The sequence below is a fragment of the Passer domesticus genome, chromosome 5 (assembly GCF_036417665.1).
Source record: "Passer domesticus isolate bPasDom1 chromosome 5, bPasDom1.hap1, whole genome shotgun sequence".
In the NCBI taxonomy this organism is placed as follows: Eukaryota; Metazoa; Chordata; class Aves; order Passeriformes; family Passeridae; genus Passer; species Passer domesticus.
The window spans coordinates 43,454,281-43,470,992 of record NC_087478.1 but is presented as its reverse complement, the minus strand read 5'-3'; the positions used below and the strand labels follow the sequence as shown (position 1 = coordinate 43,470,992).

The window sequence follows — 16,712 nt, the reverse complement described above, 5'->3', positions numbered from 1 at the left end:
GGGGTGGTGGGATGCTCTTGAGAGGTCCATGGGCTTTGCCATCAGCTGGTGAGCACAGAAACCATCTCTTGGTCTTGCACATCAAGCCTAGTGCTCCTCCTGTGCCCTCAGCTCCCCACAGCTCTTGGTGTGCTGCTCCCATGGCTGTCCACACTCGGGCTGAAGGTGTGGAAACCAATCTCTGAGGTTGACAGGGGCTAGATTCTGCATCTGACATTACATGCCCATGGTTTCCAGCAATGCTGTGTTAACAGCAATTGCCCTTTGTTGCCAAACTTTTCTGTCAAGTTGCCCCTTAGCTCTTATTACACATATTGTCACTTGAGTGCTTGCTGCTGGTTGGGTGGCTGGTGCAAGGTTGCTCATGGTACAGAACTATCTGCTTTCAGTGTGCAGTTCAGGGCATCAAATTAGTTTTAGTGGAACTGTCAGAGTGCACAAAGCCAGGGCCAGAGCAGGGCTGCCAGCCTCCTGCTCTGAACACCAGACACAGGCATCCTCACAGCTGGCTGCCTTGGCCTTTTGCCTTGGGTCCTAATTCCTTACTCCTTTTATGTGCAATTGGCCATGGAGCTATTTCCTGTCTTGGAAAAAGAGAAATTTGGGCGATCATATTTACTGCTCAGCATCTGCTGACCTCCCACAGATAGGAGATCTCTCCTAGTACCTTCGTGCTGAATTGTAATAAATAGATAGAAAAATAAATTTCTGGCAAAAGGATTAAAAAAGACGGGGTGCCTAACAAAGCATTTTCAGTGATACTAAGTAAAGGTAAGCAGGGATGCTGGAGCCTCACAGCTGTTCTGCAAACTACTCTTAGCTAGTGCACATAGCTAAGTGTGCTCCGGGCAGGATCCAGTGGAGCATCAGGGCTTTCCAATCGCTGAAGTTCTCACTTTGAGGACAAAAATGCCAGGCTGTGTTACTGCAAGCCAGGACATGGCCTCTGGCCTTCCACCTTCCCCTTTCTGTGCCTGTTTGACCCGTCCTCCTTCCCATTGTTTCTGACTCAGGTGAGGAGGCTGAGTTAGGTTTTTTCCATCTCAGTTTAAGAAAAAGGGTGAATGTTTTTGAAAGGTTTAACCCTCTTGTTCAGCTGCTTGAGCCATTAAAGTATGAAAACACTTTTCCCGTGTCTGTTCTTGTGAAGCCCTGCTCCTATGTCAGCCCTGGAGCAGGTAGGCAGCCCGACCCGTACCCGTTTTCCTCTGTTCTCCCTGTTTCAGAGTCGGAACACTTTTAATACAGCTGTCTGGGAACAGCTTTGATTTCCCAAAAACTTTGCAGTAGAGCCAGCTAGGTAGGAAAAAAGATTCGTACCTCCCCGTCGGGGAATCGAACCCCGGTCTCCCGCGTGACAGGCGGGGATACTTACCACTATACTAACGAGGAACTGTACAGTTACACGTTGCTCAGTAGGGCCCACATTCTGTTTGGCCATTCGCACACTACTGAGGGCCAATCATGCGTCTTGCTCCACCCGCTCCTCTTTCTCTCGCAATGCACCACGGGTTTCGTAGTTCTCACGCCGTTCCCCGCCCTCTCCGCGCGGAGGGCGGCACTACACCTCCCAGGGGCCTCCCCTGCGCTCTCCGCGGCGGGCTCTGTGCTGCCCGCGGTGGCACGGCCGGGCAGGGCGGGCGGACGGCGCGCGAGCGATGGCGGACCCGAGCTCGTTCGCGTCTCCCGCGTGCTGCCTCACGCGGCACCTCCACCTGCGCTGCCGCGCGGACTTCGGCGCGCGGGTGCTGCGGGGCACGGCCGCCCTCACGGCGCGCGCGGAGCGCGAGGCGCTGCGCTGCCTGGTAACGGCGCGGGGGGGGCGGGGGGCGCGAGGGGACCCCGCGGGCCGTGAGGGGCGAGCCCGGAGCCCGCGCCGCTGCCGCCTTCCCTGCCCCCGTCCTTCCCTCCGCCGTCGTCCCCGTCCGTCCGTCCTTCCTTCCCCGCCGCTTGGCCCTCCTCGGACCCGCCGCCCCTGCCTGCTGCTCGGTTGGAGCCTGACAGCGCCCCGCAGCCCCCGGTTCCCGCTTAGCCCCCCAGAGCCGGCGCGGTGCGCAAGGGAAGGGCAAGACTGGCTCATCGCTTTAAAGCGGCGAAGAGCAGGCTGCCGAAAAGATGGGAATAAATCACTGGAAATCTGGATTTAGGTCTCTTTTTCGCCTCTGTGTTTCGTTATGCCGGCTGCTTTCTCTGTTATCTCTGCAAATAGGCATGTGAACCTCCTAAACTTCGCATTGTATTCGAAGTTTGGGGGTTCTGGCCTTTTCTCCTGCTGACTCCATAAAATTCTTTGGTGGTTGGCGCTTATTTATTTAGGGTAAAAAGCCCAGTCCTAATAGTAATAAAGAGTAACGCCTCATTCGTGCTAAAAATGACTGCTGCACTATTTAATTCACCTTCCATTGCATGAAGGTCTGGATTCGCAGTGGCAGTTCCAGGACGGAAACCTTAGCAAGGGCTTTTACACCGTTCTACTCACTTCCTAGCAGTACTGTGGACTTGTTACCTTCATAGTTTTTCTTAATAAACTCGCTTCTATGGTTAGAAGTTGGTTTTCTTCCTCTTTTCCCTCCAGCTTTCCCAGTTCAATGTTGCTCTCTTAAAATGCTGGTTCCAGGTAGTCAACACAGTCAGCTTTTCTGGTTTTACTTAGAAAATACTTTTTCCTTCAGAGGGACTTGTGTTTAAGATTTCTTAGTGCTGCATTTATTATTTTACACTATTTAACTGGTATGCAATGTGTTCTTTATCACAGGTCCTGGATACAAAAGACGTACAGGTATTTAAAGTGACTGTAAATGGACAGGAGGCACAATTTGCTTTTGGAGAAAAGCACAGTTTCAAGGGGACCCCTCTAGAAATCACATTTCCAAATGAGCTAAGAAGGTACACACTTTTGCCTGCTCCTTTAGGTGGTTTTGAAAATGCACTGTATAAGCTGCTTGTCTGGCTGTAGGGTTGTTGAGTAAAGCTTGCAAAGCGACTTACAAATTAGAATCAGGGTATTGCATTCATTTGGTATGATCTTGTAGATTAGTGTCACTTTTGGCACTTTTGGCACTGTCCCCAGACTTTGTATCACAAACGAAATACTAACTAAACTGAGTAGCAAAATGATGTGAAATGTATCACAATTTTTCCAGTGCTTCTCATCTGTAATATTGTTTCTGCTTTAACTACCTGGTTTCGAATTGTTACAGTGTGGAGCACATGGAGCACCAGCCCCTGTTGGATCTTCTTTTATACAAGGGCTGGTTCTGCATTTCTGTAGAACCTCAGGTTACCACTATGCTTAGATAGGAGATGTTTTCAGATAATCAAAGTTTTGTTTTGTTGGCTATGCTAAGTCCAAGTCTCTGAAAGCTGGAACTTGAGTTTCAGCAGCATGATGGAGAGTGACCTAACCATGGTCTACCTCTTAAGGTGCATGATTAAAAAGGTGTTGCCAAATTACAGTATGTTTTTTGGCACTTTGCTTTGTATGTTGTAACTCAGTGGTATCTCAGTCCTCCATGGTGCCAAAGCTGAAAGCTGTGACTGTATAAGGAAGTTCCCTTGTTTGAATATACTTGAATATCAAGTTGCTTCTTACTTCTTATTGTTTGGTTTTTAGAACTTGTTGCTACCTCTAAAAACTTTCAGTTTAGTCTGGTTTCCAAGCTTTTTTTTTCTTTTTAATGTTGTACACTGAATTAGTGCAGTTAAGAAACACAAATAATGAGGAAGAGAAAGGAATGCCATAAAATAGTTAACACTTCTGGTCTCTTATGAAATGGAACAAATTAAGTACTTGAGCAAACAGACCACATCAGAAATATAGGCCCATTTCTTTTATTTGACTTTCAGCTGCCTTTTTTTTTAAGTGCTAAATTTCCTGGTAAGAAAAAAAGAGGGAGGTGTGAGTTGTGACCGTAAGAATTCATAATCTAGTGTGAGACATAGTCCCCCATGCAACTATCAATAAAACAATGATAGGAAAGGGTGGGAGTTACAGCTGGAAGTCTGATTGTTCAGAAAGCAAGGTGCCTTATGGTAATAGCAGTTATTTTCCCTTTTCTTGTCTAATATGTACTTTGGAATAAGTTATAAACCAGGAATCTGGTTATAAATCAGGTGTACATGTGTACAGCTGGTCAGCTTATCTAGTGTCCAACTCCTCTGATTAGCTGAAGTTTGTTCTGATTTATGGCTGGATTGTTTTTTCCAAGAGTTGCATGTATAATCTGGAGCTTTCTGAGGACAGAAGCAAGTACTTCCATGTGCTTTGGGTGTCAGTGATGGTTAAGATATGTTTTTAATAAATAAGAGTATAGGTGTGTCAGGTTGGTGTGTGGTCTCTCATTAGCAAACTGATACCTGTCTTACACACAATTGTTAGTTTTTACTTGACACCAGTTCTGAAACCCTGAATAAAATCTGAACATTATTTCTTTTTCTTGTTGACCCCTATAGTTAATAGGAATTAATTCTGTAATTTCTGATAATTTTCAGGGTGTTTTTTTCTTCTTAAGGATAATGTTTACAGAACATTAACATCAGACACAAAATCTAATTTTTTAATGTACAGAATACATATTCTATATTATTCAGTCATGTGTCTTCTTATGCATGGTTTTGCACTTTTTTCTTGGTGTATTGCAGAGGGGTTTTTACACTTACATGTACAAGGTTACTTAGCTGTGACAGAACTATATACATGTAGCTGGCCCAAATAGTTTAAAGAAAAGGTCTGTGCTCTCCTTGAGAGAAAAGGTCCTGGTTAGTAAAAACAATAATAAAAGTATTGGGATGTAAAAAATGAAATCAGCTAGCAATTTTTAACAGCATAATTGAATTATTGCTTTTAGTATGATACTTGTTCTCATTTTTAATGCTTTTGAGACAGTGCTGCAGACCTGTTTTTCAGACATCTCTACAGAGGAATTTCTGTGTGATCAGGATTTGTGTCAAAACAGTCTGACTGTTTTCTTTATTATACAGGGGACAAGAAGCAATTGTTGAAATCTCTTTTGAAAGCTCTCCACAGTCTTCAGCTCTCCAGTGGTTTACTCCAGAACAAACTTCTGGAAAGAAACACCCATTTCTCTTCAGCCAGTGCCAGGTTGAGTTCATTTTTTCCAAACTTCTTGACATACCACTGTAATTTCCCTTGGTTTCTAAAGAACTGGAGAGAAAGGCTAGAAAGGGGAAGAGCAGTAGCCTGTAACTTCTAGCTGTGTGTCAAAGGTCCTAAATGAAAACACTTAATGTCAGGATGTCGTTGAGATTTTATTATATGTTTACAGTTTGGTAATTCTGGAACTGCTTTAGCCACTTCAGTATCCTTGTTGAAGAGCATATGGCCCTTTTCAACTAATACTTGTGTCTGTTGATCTGCCTTACCCAGTATTGTTCCTTTTATAAAGGCCTGTAAGCTCTAAGTGATAGAAGTACTGGATTATAGATAATGGATTCTCTAGAGGAGCTGTAGAGACTTGCACTATAGTATATTAATTGATTTATTTTTAGTCATCTGCATTAGAAAGACGTTTTGTTTTGTTTTGTTTTATCTTCTTTTCCTTTCTCCCTCTCTAGGCTATCCACTGCAGAGCCATTTTTCCATGCCAAGACACACCTGCTGTGAAACTGACCTACTATGCAGAGGTAGATGAACCTAAATCATGTGTCTTAACTGAAGACAATTGCTGCAGTGGGTGAATTTATATTGGCCAGGGTTTTTTGGTAGCTGCTAGCATCTGGCCTAGTATAAAACCAGAATGTTAACTTTCAGCTTAATGTGAGAGGAAAGAGCTGATCTTCCCTGTGGCAGTTCTCTAACTTTACCATTTCCTTTTTGTATATGCCAACTCTTTTTTCATTGTTATGTATCTATTTGCAAAAGGAAGTAAAAATGCAGTAGTAAGAAAGATAGATGCTCTAAAATCAGGAAAAGCTGACAGTAAGACAGCAAAGCGTGCAGTGGAGTAAAAAACACTTGAAAAGGCTCTTATGTATGCCATAAGTAATATATTCTGTTGTATAGCTAGGGGTTATTTGCAGTCCTGGTGTAAATAGTTTTAAGAAGCAAAAAGCAAGATAGATGTGCACTGTGACATTACAATTCAGTTGTCTGAAGGAAGTGAACCTTTTAACTTCTGTTGGAGGTACTCCTCTGATTAATCCAATATTGCCTGAATTCATGACAACATTTTCCATATGCCGTATGTTCTACTTGACAGAGATGACCTAACAGCAGAACAAATCCGGGCTGCTCTTTGTTATCAGCTGTTTGTAGTAGGGAGTGTAGTGCTGAGTGCTCACGGCTGGGTGTCCTTTCAGATTTCTGTCCCCAAGGAGCTGGTGGCTCTGATGAGCGCGAACCGCGACGGCGAGGCGCCCGACCCAGAGGACAGCGCTCACAAGGTTTACCGCTTCAGCCAGAACGTAAGTGCTCGGGCTGGGACAGGCTGCACAGGGTCTGCTTCCTGACCTGTGCAGCTCACAAGCACCTCAGGTACGGCTTGGGTACATCATGGGACTCACCTAGGTCTTTGCCACTCCAGAAATGTGAGGCATTATGGAACTCCAGCTCTGAGAAGGCAACCAGTAAGTGCTGGTGCTGGTGGTGCTTACTGGTCTTTGTTCGGCATTCCTAGAAAAGCCAAATTCGAGTTTTGAAAATGTTTCAATACTCAAAACTAGTTTTGTCACAACCCTTTCTGTCTACTGATTTTTAGAAAATAGTGCAGATGCAAATAATATGGAAGGAAGTTTTGGAAAAGAGGCCCTGCAAATTTTAAGCTCACCAAGATCTAAGCAGAGAAACTCAGCATTGGAACCAATTTTTAGCTTGAAGTTAGGCAAATTCTGACGATAAATTTTTAAATTTTTTTTTGGACTGTGAAAACTTTCGTTTGTATGGAAAGAAAGTATCTCCAGTCAATCAAAGATTGCTTTTCTCTGGAAGTTTTAGTAAGTGGTGCAGTTTGTCTAATGATTCCACTGTTCATAAAGCAGCAGTCCTGATTTACTCTTCTGGAATTTTTGTTCTCACAGTTTTTTTGGGTTACAGTTCTGGTGTTTATGACCTCTTCTAGTGAGCCCAGTTCATTTTGCTGAACAAGCAGATAAAATGAACATAAGATCTGGGCTGTTGACACTGAATAACTGCAAGGAGGAATGCTATGATGTGACTGGAGGAGAGGAGGGGGTCAGAGTACTCTGAACTGCAGCAGCTGTTGGGTTTGATTTGGCTGCTGCATGAAACCTGAGAGAGGGGAAAAAATCAATTCCCTTATCTGTGAGCTCATCAGTAGACAGTGCTCTGCCCTCTCTGTGGAGCCAAAACATTTGCCACTCTCAGTCTATGTTGTCTCTGTAATCCAGAGATGAATGTTATCTACGAATACACTGTTGATAAGCATGATGAACCTATACAAGAAGTAACATTTAGTGTAATTGAAATGATGCTACACTTTCTGATACAGAAAAACGTTATTTTTTTTTTTAAAATACATGCTTTTCTTTAAAGAAAACACATTAAACACAAAATACATAAATGAAAAAGACATGAAAAAGGACACACACATTGCCTGATGCAATGATGACACTGATATGTTAGAAGAGGTGTCTGTTTCCTCAGATGAAAAAGGCAAATGCATCAAGCTCTTGGATATATATGTGTGCTGAGGCTTACCTAAAACTACTTTTTGTGCTCCTGCATAGCCAGGCTGGAAAGAAGGGTAGTGGAGAGCAACCTCTGTAAAAACGAGTTTACAGTCGTTGACATTTGAATTTCAAAAGTCAAATTAGCAAATTGGACATCAAAATATGAAGGTGTATTGATAGTTTTTTCTTAACTCATCTATAACATAAGTCAAGGGAATTTGTTCTTTTCAATAATATGTTCTGTGGGTTAATAAGTAAAATTAAATTAAAATACAGATGATGATATGGGTATTTTAATATCCAATATTTAAATGGTTTGTGGATAGTAGTAGAATAAAATTTTCTGAAATTGTGTCTCCAACTAATTATGATTTAAAGCCCTACTTATTTTACATTTTTTTAATTCAGATGAAATGGAACTTTAACAAGGATGGCTCATTCCAGAGCTCTTGAAGAAAGCAATTCTCTTTAAAAATACTTTAGTTAGGAGTTTTTTTCATTGAAATAAAAAATATTCCAAGTTTTTTTAATTCCAAATATGGAAATCAAATATATACATTTTGATTTTTCCTGAATCTTTTGTCTTTAATGTATTTATATCCATAAATATTCTTGTTTACTTCATTAAAGCTCTTCCTGCATCCTTCTGTGTGATAAAACTGTCCTTTTTCTGAGCAGTATCTCTCAACTTCTCCTTCCATAAAATTTAGTGGAACTGAAATGAATATGGAGAACTGACTTTCTTTTGAAGAGAAACCAAACAAGCAGGAATTTTTGTATGCAGATTTTTTCAAACAGAGATGATACTTACAGTTTTGTGGGTTTTGCCTGAAACATCTGTGAAGCAAGTACATCCTGTAGATAAAGGACTATCATTCGGGGAGAAAGAACAATGTTTTTGAAAAACAGTGCCTGCCTTTAAGGCAGGAAACTCTGGAGGATATCTTCTTTATTTATATACTTTTGTACTTCTCTGAGTCAGTAGTCTGATAACTGACATTACAAATAAGATTTCTTTATTTTTCCTGTGTTCTCCACTAGGTTCCTATACCTTGCTACTTGTTTGCTTTAGTGGTTGGAGCTTTAGAAAGTCGGTGAGTGAATCTGTACAATGTATAAATATTAATAACCACAATAAATAGTTTGAGCTTTTTAAAAAAATGTTTCTTGGTCTTATGTCTAAATTTAAAGGGTCTTAGAGATTCAGTTAACCAGTTTATTTGTATCAAACTGCATGTATGTTGATTTGCTCTTGAATAATTTTTTTACTTGTGCTGTAAATTAGAGAAACAGCATAAAGAGTTTGGACCTGAAAAAGCCCTTAGTGTTTAAAATTTAGCACAGGGAATAGATCTTCTTTCCTAGTTAACAGATAAGCCTTGTCTGTTAACAGATAAGCCTTTTCTGTCAAAGGCAGAAAAGTATTGCTTCAGCTTCGTTTCTCATTGGCACAAGGTTGTGTTAATCTAGGCCACAGTAATGCTTTTATATAAGGGCTTGATAGTGTTTAAAAATCTGTAAGTGGTTTTCCTGTTCCTTTGTGCTGAATAATGCATGCGTGTTGTTTGTTTTGTTTGCTAAGGCTTTGCTTCAGCAATGGAGAGGAAAAGCAGACAAAGATTCTCTAATGAGTTTCCTCTGCAACAGTGGTTACTCAAGAGCACAGTTACACATATGCTGTCTGTATTAGTTTCCCATAGAATTACTTCTGTCTTACTGGCATTTATTTTTACTTTCAACAGAAAGATTGGCCCAAGGACACTGGTGTGGGCTGAAAAGGAACTAGTGGATAAATCAGCCTATGAATTTTCTGAGGTGAGTAATTAACAACAACAAAAAATGGTGTAAGATAACTATTTCACATAGTATTGGAAAAGAACAGACTACAGTTCACTGTTTTGGTCATCTTTAGTTCTCCTTTCTCCACCTCCCATCCCACAAAATGCTACTATTCTATTGCAGTACAAACTTAGTACTGAAAATACACATTGATACAGTCCCATACTTGTTTTACATGTGGGACTTGACAAAGTGAAAGGGAATGAAACATGAGATCAATAGGTAATTATTTGTTCAGTATTTGTAGTCAGAAATCATCTTCGAAACTAATGTGCATTCTTTTTTCAGGCTGAAGCTATGCTGAAAACAGCAGAAGATTTGGCAGGACCTTATGTGTGGGGACAGTATGATTTGTTAGTCTTACCACCTTCTTTTCCTTATGGTGGTATGGAGAATCCTTGTCTTACTTTTGTAACTCCAACACTACTGGTAAGTATAGCAGTGATAAAAGTCAGCTTTTCCTTAGGGCTTGCATATCAATTAGGTGATGAATATTAAAACACAAGTTGGATTAGTCTTCTTCCTAGAAAGACCTGTAAATGTTCCTGCCTCTTTTGGAGTTAGGGAACATACAAGAAATTGCATGAAGTGATCTATTTTGAGGCTGAACCTAACAACTAACTTGTCTTTCCCTTTTCTTTTTAGGCAGGTGATCGATCTCTATCAAATGTAAGTCAAAAATAGGTTCATCTCTTCAGGTAGAACACAACTTGAAGATGTATCTGAATTCCTTTATAATAAATACCTAAAAACTTTGTCTTTTTTCATTGGGGAAATGAAAATGTAAGGCAGTAAGTCAAGAACTGTTACAAAAGTGAGTGTTAATTCTAAGTAAACTCTGTAAAGTATCTATTTTGTATAACCGACAGATGGAAATAACATGGTGCCTGTATACACAGGGGGCTGCCTGAGGTTAGCTGCTCCATAACTCTTCCTGTCCTGTTAAACCACAACGTCTGTGTACAGATATGTTTGAAAATTTCAACTGAATTGGCCTCATCAAAATCATTAGGAGATAACTTCTTCCTCTATGTGTCTTTTTTTTCTGCTAAGTTAAATACTCTGAATGCAATTTTATTTCCTATGTCTTTTTACTGGACTGATGTACTGCTAAACTTTTAAAAAAAAAAGGTTGTCTTAAACAAAGAATACTGAAATATTTGACAAGGATACTTTTTAATGTATCATGCATCATTAGCTTTCCCACTGCAGAAGTTGCTTAGGTGAGAAAGCAGTACTAGTCCATCACTTGGTATTCTGTATTCTGAAATGTGTTTTCATAAACAAGTTACCTACACCAAGCTGTTGATCAGAATCGCTCTATGGCTTGTAGGCTGGATGTTGAAAATTGTTTCTGTCAGCTAGAATGGCATGAGTCCTCTGCTCAAAATTCACATGGATAGGTCTGCAGAACTGTGAATGCTAACTGACTTCATGAACATAACATAGAAAATGAGTTCCCATTAACATTTTATTATTTCTGTTGGAATCTGATGGTTTTTTTCCAGAGGAGTCTAAATGGTGGATCTGTTTTTGTGTTTTAGGTTATTGCGCATGAAATCTCTCATAGCTGGACAGGAAACTTGGTAACCAACAAAACATGGGAGCATTTTTGGTGGGTATGATGTTCAGTGCAATGCAAATCATATTTTAAATTTAATCTTTAAAGAGACTAGCTAAATTCATTTTACCATCCTCCCAGTGCTGACTTCATCAATGTCTTCCCAGGCTGAATGAGGGTCACACTGTGTACCTGGAACGCAGGATCGGCGGTCGGTTGTTTGGGGAGCAGTTCAGGCACTTCCAGGCCCTGGGAGGTTGGCGAGAGCTGCAGAATACAGTAAATAGTTTTAAAGTCATCATACATGTTTCCCACAAATAAAATTTGTCTTGTCAGCTTTCCTAATGCTTTCTTATTAGAGGATGAACAACTTTGATTCCAAGGTGTTGGATTGCTACCCAAGGTAATAGCTTCATATACTCAGATTAGATAAAGCTTTTTGAATTGTTTTGAGCTTTTCTGTAAGGACAAACATCATTACAGCCTCTTCTGGGCATGACTAAATTGCAGTATTACCTGTTAGCATACTGGTAAGCAGCTGAAAGGTAATCAAAATTATCCACAGCCATGACCATCAGAATTTCCAGTGCCTCATGCAACAACTAATTTCTTACTGTCTAAGAGAGTTGTTTAGTTTTGTGTTTTGGTAGCATAATCAAACTTTAATTTTCAGATTTCTAGTCTGTGATATCTTACTAGTTCCCTGAGCAGCCTGAATTCTGTTCTACCTCTACTCAGAGCTGAAGTTTTGCTGGCACTTCTCCGTCTGCCAACAGAGGTTTTAAATTCAAAGGTTTAGTGATGTAGTTCAAATAGTTTGTTAATAAGGGGATAAATATAGCCAGACTAATAGGTGCTCATGGTTAGACAGACATGATAGTTAACTGCTTTGAGACAGCTGGAGCACAGGATGGGTGATTCTAAACTTTAGTAATTTAAGTTTTGTGAAGATTCAGAACTTCAGAAAAAAGAAGGAGAATGCTTTGAAATGAAGCTGTCTCAGTTTCGGATGGTTTATACCTTTCTAAAAATAATTAGTACAGATCTGCAGGAGTGCCAGTTTTCCTAGACTGATATATGTTCTTGTGTCTTTGACACAGATAAATACTCTTGGAGATAAAAATTCTGTAACTAACCTCGTCATTAATCTGGATGAAGTAGATCCTGATGTTGCCTATTCCTCTGTGCCATATGAGAAAGGTTTTGCTTTGCTTTTTTACCTCGAACAGCTCCTTGGAGGACCAGGTAAGCATTAGTCAGATTTTATATGTTTTTGTTTTCCACTTTAATTTCAAACACTAAAACATTTTCTTTTTTGTTAGATGTCTTCATTGGCTTCTTGAAGGCTTATGTTCAGAACTTTGCTTATAAGAGCATCGTAACGGAGGACTGGAAGAAATTCTTGTACTCCTACTTCAAGGATAAGGTTGGGTAATATTTAAAACTGATTGCTTGGAACCTTTGAATTATGTGAAATTCTGACTTAGGTCAGAACTTACTTAAAGACAGTTCTTTATATTTCTTTTCTTTATTTCAAGAACTTAATATAATGTAATCTGGAACCTTGTGAAGATGGGTTTGCATTAAGATGCCTTTTTTTTTTTTTTCTTTTCATAGAGGAGAATGCTTTGTTTTAAAGTAATCTGTGTAGGATTATTTGGGGTAATTGGAGGAATGTTATCAAAACAAATAAAAATATTGAAAAATAGATTTCTTTTTCTCAAAATAATCCTAAAATTATATTTAAAATTTAATAAGGTTTTGTGTTGCTTTGTAGGTAGATATTCTTGACAAAGTTGACTGGAACTCATGGTTTCATGCTCCAGGAATGCCACCAGTGAAGCCTACGTAAGCTGCACTCTTCTGTAGTTCATCTTTTCCTTCTCCAGATTGCAAGTGATTTTCCTAAAAGTCATGAAGCAGTTTGTAAACAGGGTGAAAGTCTTATAAATGTTTTATTGGGAAATGCACTAGCACTATGTAGGTGTTTATAGCAATAAAAATAGTCACTGTTAATGTTTTCAGTCTTTTATTCTGTGGTTATTTCATTATGTGAACCTTTGTTTGTAATATTTGACAGGTATGATACGACACTATCAAATGCTTGCATTGCCTTGAGCCAAAGATGGATCCAAGTGAGTGGTTAAAGAATGCTGAAATGTCTCTATTTTGAAAAACTAATATTTTGTTATACAAAGTGAGCCATTCTCTTCTAAACTCTCTCATTTGTTGAGAATGTGTGTATTTATAGTCACAGTATGGCTGCTGGGGATTGATTTTGCATTTCCTAGACTAGACCTTCATTGTAGAGTCAAGGGATTAGCTGTGACTTCTGTCTGTGAAGTGCAGTCCATATTCTAACAAGGCACAGAGCCAACTTCTTGTTATACCTATGCTGTAACCAAAGGGAAAATACTCTTTTTGAAACCCTGATATTATGGCTTGATTTAAAAACAAATGCCAGGGTACCTCTGCATTACTGATTATATTGTATTAGCAGTAGTTCCTCTATGGTATACTGAAGTTAGTATGTATTTCCCATCAAAAACTGGTACCTAAAGTATATTAATTAATGCAACATAATTTTCTTGTAGTTGGAAGCATAAAAGTCATACAACAAATAAAGAATTCAGTATACCCTCGTTTTGTTACTTCTGTAGCTTTTCACTGTACTTGCATCCTGTCTTTTAATTTTCTTTATCTGATTGTTGCTTTTTACAAAAAAGTATTTGATTTTTCACTTAACTAACAGAAAGTCAGTGGGGATAAAAGGATCAGTGGAGAGAAAATAAGTGAAGTATACAAACATCAGACAGCAGCTCAAGTCCCTCCCTTCCCCCTATTGCACAGACACAAATCAGTATCTTTTTTAAGTGAAATGGCTCAAAAGTGTGGATATCAAAACAGAAAATTACACCTGATTGTATTTTGAAATACCTATAAACAATTAAGTACCTGTTCTCTTTTAGGCAAAAGAAAGTGATTTGGGCTCATTCAGCTCAGCAGACCTGAAGGAAATGTCATCTCATCAGTTAATTGAGTTCCTGGCACTGTTGCTTCTGGAGGTAAATGCACACCTGGGATGACTTGATTCTGGTCACAAAAGCAGACATAGAAGCTCTAACGAGCTTTGAAATTAAGCTACTCTTTTTCTTTTATGTTTTGGTAAATTAATTTGCTGTCAGCATGCATAGTAATTGAAAACTTTAGCCTTGCCTCCCTTGTTATGTCTGGCTCTTCAGCTAATGAACAACAAACAAAGTGTTTTGCATTGAAAGCCAAAACCATGAGGTGTTTGAATCAGTCTGTATCAGATGTTATAGCAAATAAGCTATAAATAAAATTGAACAAAAATACTTTGTCTTGAATGTTTCAATAGTATAGAATGTGGGAATTAGGTAATATTTATTCCTTGCCCCTTTCCATACACTGAAAAGATAAAAGGAACAAATGAAATATTTGTCATGGTAGGACTTCAGTTTCTTTGTAGTACCAAGCATCTTGAATTACTCTGTTTATTATTGAAATGTCTGGCTTGAAGTCTTCCTCTGGCTTATTTTGACTGTGCAATGTCTTTTTCAGGCACCTCTTCCATTGTCACATGTCCAACGCATGCAGGAAGTATATGACTTCAATGCTATAAACAACTCTGAAATAAGATTCAGGTTTGTTCTAGTATGGGCACTTAAAATATTAAATGTTTTCATAAAACAAGTTGTCCTGCTTCACCTGAGACATCCTGTTTTACAGAACTGGGGCAGGGTTTGGGTTTGGGGTTTTTTCTTGTGGCTTTGTAAATGTATGTGCAGGCATCATGCTTACTAGAGTGGTATCCTGTTATTCATGAATTGGGCAAATACAGTCTAGTAGAAGAACTCAGTGGACAGCAGATAAACTGTTCTTTATTTTAATCTGGCATGCTAACAAAGGAACCTGATGACCTGATAACAAAGTATTTTAAACATATTGTATGGTTTCTACTTCTTCTCACAAGATCAATTTATTTTTAAATCAAAATAATAGCTGGTGACATTTCATTTGGTTGGTTGGTTGGTTGTCTTATCCATTGGTCAAATGAGACAAGTGCTGTATAATTTAGTTCTGTGTGATGCAACTGGACACTACTGTAATATAAAAAATACATAGCTGCAGAAAATAATCCTCCATTTTGGAGGAACTGAGCTGCAGTCCTTTCCTGTTGTACAAAAAAGTTGATGTATGTTGTGTGCTAGTAAAACACTAAATACTTGATGTTGAGCTAGAATCTCATTCCCATGATGACACAGCAGTGCTCAAAGCATTTATGGGAACAGAATCATTAGATAACCAACCACCATGCTACCACTAATGAAATTATAAGTGCAGCTTTTTTCTTTGACCTCCAGATGGCTGCGCCTCTGTATCAGGTCCAAGTGGGAAGAAGCTATTCCTCTGGCTTTAAAAATGGCAACAGATCAGGGCAGGATGAAGTTTACTCGACCATTGTTCAGGTAAAAGTAATCTCCAAATTGCAGGAGCTCATGCTGTTGACATTTCTAGTATAATGGAATGAATAATACTTGAAATGCATTTTTTGTACATGTTGAAGTGGCATAATACAGAATTCTCTGTATACTGTGAACTAGATTATCTTCAGAGGCAATTTCCACTTGCTGACATGTTTTTGCATAGAAAAAAGCTTAGGATGCACCTTAAGGCAAGGCTTTTGAAGGAAAAGTAAAACCTTGGGAAAATTCCTGTTGTATTATTTTCCTGGATTTTTGTAATGGTGCCTCCCCCCACTCCTTTTTTTACAGGGATCTTTACAGTTTTGACAAGAGTCGCGATCTGGCTGTCAAGACGTTTCTGGAGCATAGGGCCTCTATGCACCCCGTCACCTCAATGCTTGTGGGCAAAGACTTGAAGCAGGACCAGTGACAAATGTACTTATTTCTTTGAGATTTTTGTGTTGCTGAAAGAAGAGACTGATTGCCCAAACCGTTGATATGCGTGCTTGATTATACCATAAAATGCTCTGCTGCTTTGGTACTTATGTAACTTCAAATTAATTTTCCAAATCAAGTTCAGTGCTGTTGCAGTAGATAGCACTGCCAGCAGGCTCCAACTACTCCCAGACTCTGACTCCAGCAGGCTCCAACAACAGCCCCTCACGACAGGGCCAGCAAAAAAACTCTTCCTTTTCTGTCTCTCTCCTTTGTGTCTCCTTGACCAGCTAACCTACTCTTTTATAACGCCCGTCCTCATTGGACACAGCCGTGTCCCATTGAAGGCAAGGCAGTTCCTCCTCTTTGATAATTAGCACAGCTGTAATTCATCAGGGGCAAGGTTGCTTGCACTCCATTCTCCTACCCTTTCTATTTTGCATTTTCAACTAAAGCAGCAAAATTGCTATATCTCTGGAATTGAGAGAATGTTTTGATTACAAGCAATTTTTAGAATACACAAAAACTGTTCTGAGATGTGGTCATTTGTCAGTGATAGAATTGAAGGACTTGGAAAATTAATTGGTGGATGGTATGGCTCTTTGTGCACAGCATTCTTTTCCATAGCACAGTGGTTGAAATTTCAAGTACCTAAAGAATAAAAAAGAAATCTTTCATTCCCTACTTGTCTGTCTTGTCTGTGTATTGATCTGTACAAAAAATTTTGATTTAACAGTTTTGTT

The 16,712-nt window shown here is 39.4% G+C and overlaps 1 protein-coding gene, 1 long non-coding RNA gene and 1 other non-coding gene across 3 annotated transcripts; 1 reads left to right on the top strand and 2 right to left on the bottom strand.

Moving 5' to 3' along the window:
- Positions 1–1,320: 1,320 nt before the first annotated feature.
- Positions 1,321–1,392, bottom strand: TRNAD-GUC (transfer RNA aspartic acid (anticodon GUC)). Its single transcript has one exon. It is a non-coding gene; the product is annotated as a tRNA-Asp (tRNA).
- A 210-nt stretch (positions 1,393–1,602) lies between these two features.
- Positions 1,603–16,653, top strand: LTA4H (leukotriene A4 hydrolase). Its single transcript, XM_064419774.1, has 19 exons — positions 1,603–1,805; positions 2,756–2,886; positions 4,981–5,101; positions 5,575–5,643; positions 6,319–6,423; positions 8,689–8,741; positions 9,390–9,462; positions 9,775–9,915; positions 10,132–10,155; positions 11,031–11,101; positions 11,215–11,326; positions 12,148–12,292; positions 12,370–12,473; positions 12,825–12,895; positions 13,128–13,182; positions 14,017–14,112; positions 14,630–14,712; positions 15,433–15,537; positions 15,844–16,653. The coding sequence occupies exons 1-19, from the start codon at positions 1,659–1,661 to the stop codon at positions 15,962–15,964; spliced, it is 1,827 nt and encodes a 608-aa protein (XP_064275844.1). The 5' UTR covers positions 1,603–1,658; the 3' UTR covers positions 15,965–16,653.
- On the bottom strand, positions 5,096–11,310 carry LOC135300391 (uncharacterized). The gene is made up of 3 exons (XR_010362276.1): positions 11,178–11,310; positions 7,676–7,738; positions 5,096–6,631 (listed from the first exon to the last, which is right to left on the bottom strand). It is a non-coding gene; the product is annotated as an uncharacterized LOC135300391 (long non-coding RNA).
- Positions 16,654–16,712: the final 59 nt, after the last annotated feature.

Excerpts from the sequence above, each read along its gene's own strand:
- LTA4H (XM_064419774.1), top strand. The coding sequence starts at position 1,659 with ATGGCGGACCCGAGCTCGTTCGCGTCTCCCGCGTGCTGCCTCACGCGG. Across the intron at positions 10,156-11,030 it reads GTGATCGATCTCTATCAAAT|GTTATTGCGCATGAAATCTC; the intron begins GTAAGTCAAAAA and ends TTTGTGTTTTAG. Across the intron at positions 14,113-14,629 it reads TGGCACTGTTGCTTCTGGAG|GCACCTCTTCCATTGTCACA; the intron begins GTAAATGCACAC and ends TGTCTTTTTCAG.